Source organism: Peromyscus leucopus, chromosome 18 (assembly GCF_004664715.2).
Source record: "Peromyscus leucopus breed LL Stock chromosome 18, UCI_PerLeu_2.1, whole genome shotgun sequence".
Taxonomy (NCBI): Eukaryota; Metazoa; Chordata; class Mammalia; order Rodentia; family Cricetidae; genus Peromyscus; species Peromyscus leucopus.
In genome coordinates this window covers 22,106,857-22,112,856 of record NC_051078.1, presented here as the reverse complement: position 1 = coordinate 22,112,856, position 6,000 = coordinate 22,106,857, and the positions used below count along the sequence as shown (strand labels likewise).

The following is a 6,000-nucleotide window of genomic DNA, read 5'->3' as shown; positions in this document are numbered from 1 at the left end:
CTCAGCCCGGGGCCGCGGCTTTGACGGGCGGCCGTGCGGCGGGGCGGGGGGTGGGGCGGGAGGGCGTCCTGTCTGTGGGAGGAAGCGAGAGAGAGAGCGAGAGAGAGCGAACGAGAGCGAGCGAGCGAGAGAGCAGAGAGAGAGCAGAGAGAGAGACAGAGAGGTCCGCTCCTGCCGGGCTCGCCCCAGTGCTCTGTGGGATACTGGAAGTGTCTCTCGCGCGTCTCCTCCCCGGCTCGCAGTTCCGCTCAGCGCTCCGGGCCGCCCGCTCGCCCGCTCGCTCGCTCTCCTCTCTCTCTCTCTCTCTTCGCAGACACGCTCGCACACCCACCCACCCCCCGCTCGTCCTCCCTCCGCCGCCGCCGCCGCCGCCCCCTTTCCCTTCCCTCCCCCTCCCCGCTCCCCCCACCCCCCCCCCGCTCGCGATAAGAAGAGCCGGCGGCCGAGGAGAGGGGGATGAAGATGGCGGACGCGAAGCAGAAGCGGAACGAGCAGCTGAAGCGCTGGATCGGCTCCGAGACGGACCTCGAGCCGCCGGTGGTGAAGCGGCAGAAGACCAAGGTGAAGTTCGACGACGGCGCCGTCTTCCTGGCCGCCTGCTCCAGCGGCGACACGGACGAGGTGCTCAAGCTGCTGCACCGCGGCGCCGACATCAATTACGCCAATGTGGACGGACTCACCGCCCTGCACCAGGTCTGTGCGCCCGCCCGCCGCTCGCCCCGCTCGCCCTCCGATCCCCCTCCACCTTACCCCACCACCAGCCACCCCCAATCTCACCTCACCTCACTCCCCCCCCCAACCCACCCCCGGGGAAGGGGTGGCCCACGTCGGGCTCGCGCCCCCGGGCCTCTCCTCTCCCGGTCGCCGGTGCTTGGAGCACCCCCCCACCCCACCCCACCTCCGGGGGTGGCGGGAGACTCCCTGCTGCGGGTGAGGGGGCGGCTCCGGGAGAGGGGGGGACCCCCTTCGGAGACGCTGCCTGTGCAGTTGGGGGAGCCGGCTGGTGTCCTGGGCGCGGGGCAACATGGACTGTGTGGTCTTCTTTGGGGGGGGGACACCCACCCACCCCTCCTCCAGGGCCATTTGTAGACATGTGTCTGGTACGGTGGGGTCAGGACGAGCCAGGAGTGTCTAATGGGTTGTGTGTGTGTGTGTGTGTGTGTGTGTGTGTGTGTGTGTGTGTGTGTGTTTTTGCCGAGGCCCGGTGTCAGTGATAGACTTGTTGGGGTGGCGGGGAAGAAGGGTTGTTTGAAAACCACTCACGTCGGGGACCGGTCACTTGGGCAGATGGGACCCCCTTGGGCCTGGAGGTGGACATCGGTTTTGGTGTACTTTTTTTAGGAGTTGATTACAAATGATGATGATAATAATAGTAATCAAGAGCCGTAGCCGGGTGCCCTGAGCGAACGATTTCCTGTTTTCTCCTTTATTACTCTTGGTCACTGGGGAGGGGAAAAACGGGGTGTAATTAGCTAATCTGCAGTGGCTGGAAGAGAGGGGATGGTAGTGGATCGGATAAGGAAGCCTTCCCAAGGGGGCTTGCCCACCTCTTCACTGCAGTCTGTGGATTCCTGTACAGTGGCACAGATCCCCAAGCCCTGGCTCCTGGAGTGTGCACCGGGGCTAGGGAGAGAATATAAATACTGTGCACTCCTCAAAGACAGTTGCCAAACTTTGTTTTTTCTTTTGGGGTGGAGGGTGTGGGGGGGAGAAAGCTAATCACAATCTTTTCTCAAAATGGATGCTTTGTGCATGTTAAAGTTTTATAGTAGTGCGATTGGGATCTCTCAGTGTTAGCCAAATAAGGAGAAACTATTGGCAATCCAGAGATAATGTTGCTTTGCCTTTAACAAGCCAAAAGCAACAAAACCCTTAGAGTCCTGCTTGAAAAGCAAGTTTTAAGTGCTGGTAATAGGTGCCATGGCATATTCTTTCTATTTTCATATTAAGCAACTTAGAATTACTAGAAATTTTACAGTGAAAAAGTCTTTTCTGGCCATCTCAAACTCGTCCTGGTTGTGTGGAAAAATCAGCTTTGTTTTGAGTAATACTGTGGTAAAAACTCATTTGAGGGGTTGAAACAAACCTTCATACTTTGTATCCAAACTTTTTATTTTGTGACTGTTAACTTTATACCTTTTAGAAAGACATGGTATATTTTCCTTATATTGCTTCCTGCTTTAGTAAGGGATGACCATGTTAAGTTTTATTTAATCACATTTGCATATCACACTTGGCGTCTAGCCTTTGTTTACAAAGTTGACTGGAAGGGTTGAAATGACTGACAGTTTGCCGGACAGACCTGGAATTCAGAATGGCACCCAGTGAAAAATACAGCGTGGTTCTCTAATGTAGTGCAAACTTCATTTGCCTAAAGCTTAATACATAGTATAACTCAAGATCAGAAAACATGGTTTTGAGAAGGAGAGCAACTTTGGCATTAAAAAATGTAATTATATAAAATGGGGGGAAAAAAACTTTAAAGTTTTCTTTCAAATGTCCTTGCAAGTTTTAATGTGAAATGGTTTCTGAAACACAGTTATTGTATGTCAGAATACTTGGATAATAGTTCATGTCAGTGTGTCTTCTAAAACTGCTAATTAGAAATGTAAAGTTACTTCTGTGGAGAGAATTGTATTGTCTTGGAGGAAGAGGGCAATTCCCACTTTTTTTTTAATATCGCAGTAGTGGTTTAGATAGTAGAAAACATGTGGAATTGGCTTTTAAAGACTTTTGTTTCTCAGTTTTCACTTCTTTAAAGAGCCTAGACCTCCTGATAAGTTCTTGATTAACTGAATTCAGTGGTTGGCTTGGTGAATGTACATACAATCTTTATCATTGAGTGTTTTGTTGGAGTGGACGAGCACATGAGAAGTTTCGGGGTTTATGCCATTTGCATAACTGATTTGGTGACTAGTCTTTGAATATTTTAATACCCAAAAGATCATAAAATAACTGAAATATATGACCAGCCTAATTTCTCTTTAGTCTATTTGAGTATTCACTCACCTTTTTAGTTTGGATAAAATAACCCAAGTTTTTGTTAGCAGGAGAAAAGCTCTGGGTACTTCACAACCCATGTTAATATACCTTAACATCTGCATTTTCTGTACATTTATACTGTAGGTTGTTTGTGTTTAAAGGTTTATTTATTGATCGAATGAGCTCTCATTGAAAGAAACTCAGCTACTGCTCTTTATCCCGTTGGTATAGAAATGCCGTCCGTATGGAGAGAAAGCAAACTTCTGTCTCAGTCTCTAGAGTAGCCTTCCTCTTTCACGTGCATGATGCTGTTATCTGACTTTTTTTTCTAAACCTGAGGTCTAGAGTACAATTTCTGTCTTGTTAGCTGGCAATTATTCACCTGCAGAGTTTTATTTATAGTATATGATTATATCTGTATTCTAGCATGCTTCGTGAACATTTTCCGGATTTATTGGGTTATGTATAGAATGCCCTTGCTGATGTGCCTAAAATGCAAGAGTGACAATTTCTAGTTTAGCTTTTTTATTTTAACCTCAAAATCTTAACTTTTCCTCTGTACCAATGGTTTTCAAGTCTTCATTTCCAGTTTCCATTCTTGTACAGCGCCCAATTTTTGGTTATAAAATGAAATATAACTGTATGTTGTAATTTTAATTAAAACTATATCATTAATTAGTCATGTATATTCAGATCTGCTTCTTTGCCATAGGTTGACAGCTACTTTGTTTTCACAAAACATTTCTTTAAAGAATTCTTACTGTTCAGAAAAGGGTTTTGTAATTGAGTTGTAATCTGTTTTTATCACTTATTTAACTATTTTTTCATGTCTTGAGATTATATAGAATCCTTTTTATGCAATCTGAATATTCAGCTTTAGTTCTAAATCATCATGAATTTCCCCTTAAAATTCAGACTAGAACATCGTTCCTGACTAGGCACGACTTTTCATTGGCACCTCTATTTCTGTTAATGATGTCATGAATCTCAAAATAAAGTTAAACATTTTTGTTACAGTTTACTCATTCTCCCTGTGTACATATGTCCATTCAATCACCTGTCCTTCAGAATTACTGTTGTATTAATTCTTTTCCTCACTAGTTTATCAACCTGTTCCATGCACTTATATTTTTATCCTGGTATTACAGTAACAATTCCCATCTTTATGTGTGCATGTATGCATGTATGTATGTATGGTTTAGTCCAGGATACATAACAATTTCAGATAATCTAACAAACCTGTGTTGTGCCTAGCCTCTTAATATAGGTTTGAAACATTCTCATTAGCTTATGCTTAATGACTGGAATTGGTGAACTTACTTTCATTGGAACTGGATCTTTATATTTTTTTCATTTCAATACTTTTCAGTTGTCTCTTTTTCTCTACTAAAATATCCTTCCTTTCTTTACCAGTCCAAATTAGTTTTCTTCAAGGTTTCACCCAACTGCCAACCAAAAGGGATCTTTCTTTGTGTAACTATGGTAGCAGAGACACGTGCGTTCTTCCCAACTGCTCACTGTCCTCATATTCTGTCCATCTTTATTGTTAAAAACACTTCTTACTGGATAGCATTTGGAAGCTCATTTCCTCAAACTTAAAGAATCAGGACCTTCAACAAACTTAAAGAATGTTTCCAGGGGCTGACTCACTAAAAATTATTACTGAATTATATGTTTTATTCCCTTTCTTGACTAAGTCTTATGGTTATTTGTGTACTGTGAGATATATATATATGTGAAGCCTGCATGTCCAGATACTTAGAATATTGGTCCAATATTACAGAATTTGTGTTTTTATGAAATAAATAAAAAAGTGGAAATGGATGTTTGGTACATTTCTTTTGATTGAAATTTAAAGTATTTCTAAGTATCATCCCATTATATTAAAAAGTCCTAAACCAGCCTCAGTTTTGATTAACTGGTAGAAAATACATTCAGTTGAGCCATTAGTTAATGATTTCCTAAGAACCTGAGGTAGATTCTATAGTGAAACCCAAGGTTAAACTGTCTGTGTTCTTTTGTAATTTTACAGTTATACCCTCCCTTGTCTCCAACCAGACAGACTTGTAGAGAAGCTTAATACTAAATCATTTTGCTCTTAAATACAAGTTTTATCAACCTGTAAGGGACCTGTTGAAAGCTTCTTTGTAAAATGTAAGAGTAGTGTAGTTTTTCCTTAAGAAGCAAAGGGTTAGAGATACTAGAAGCAGTTGATTCGGAATTGCTTGTCGCAGAATAGTTCAGGTACTATATATGGGCAGTTGGTTTTAAACTGAATACATTTATAATTTTGTAACCTTTTCCTCTTATTTTTGCAATGAAATGTTAAGGTTTTTGATCAGTTATAAAAAGTATTAAAAAGTACATAAAATTTCTGTTAAAAATGTACAAAAATGTACGTGAAATTATTTTTCTGCATCCTTTCCTTTAGAAAAGCTATGATACTTTATGCTGATGGCTCATAAAACTCTTTCTTGAGATCCTCCAAAGTCCATTTTTTAAATGTATTAAACAAATGGCGAGGCCCAAACTGGTCCCTTCCTTCACACAGTACAGGGCCAACGTAGCCATATATGGGGTGTGCTGGTAGAGCTGGGCGCCTCCACTGCTGCTGCGAGAATGCCTTCTTCTGCACTTGCTGCCTCTGCTTCCTGGCAGCAGTCCTGTGGTCTGACTTTGAAGTGTCAGAACCAAGACCAGCTTCAGTGTGATTGCAAGCTGTGACTGAGCAGTTTCGAGTGTAGCCAGGTAGAAGCGCTGGGGAGACCAAAGGAAGCTTTATCACCCTCTCTGACCATGTTCTAGTCAGTAGGAGAAACACCTTTCAAAGTCTAAGTGATTTTGAAGAAAGGGCTTTTAGAAACCTTTATTAGGCATAAGGACAAAACATTATTTTATTACTACCATAGTAATAAATACTTCCTAAAGGTGCTGTTTAATAATAGCCATCTTTTATTAGATCTTTCTTTTGAAAGTGTGTTGGTTTCCATAATCACAGTGAAGAGATTTGGAGACCTC

The 6,000-nt window shown here is 43.1% G+C and overlaps 1 protein-coding gene across 9 annotated transcripts in view; it reads left to right on the top strand.

Moving 5' to 3' along the window:
* Positions 1–305: 305 nt before the first annotated feature.
* Ppp1r12a (protein phosphatase 1 regulatory subunit 12A) overlaps positions 306–6,000 on the top strand; it is a 109,324-nt gene continuing 103,629 nt past the window's right edge. For all 9 annotated transcript variants that reach the window (XM_028873035.2, XM_028873032.2, XM_037196782.1 and 6 more), the window contains exon 1: positions 306–693. In XM_028873035.2, coding sequence (XP_028728868.1) covers positions 457–693 — 237 coding nt within the window. In that variant the 5' untranslated portion in view covers positions 306–456. The remainder of the gene's footprint in view (positions 694–6,000) is intronic.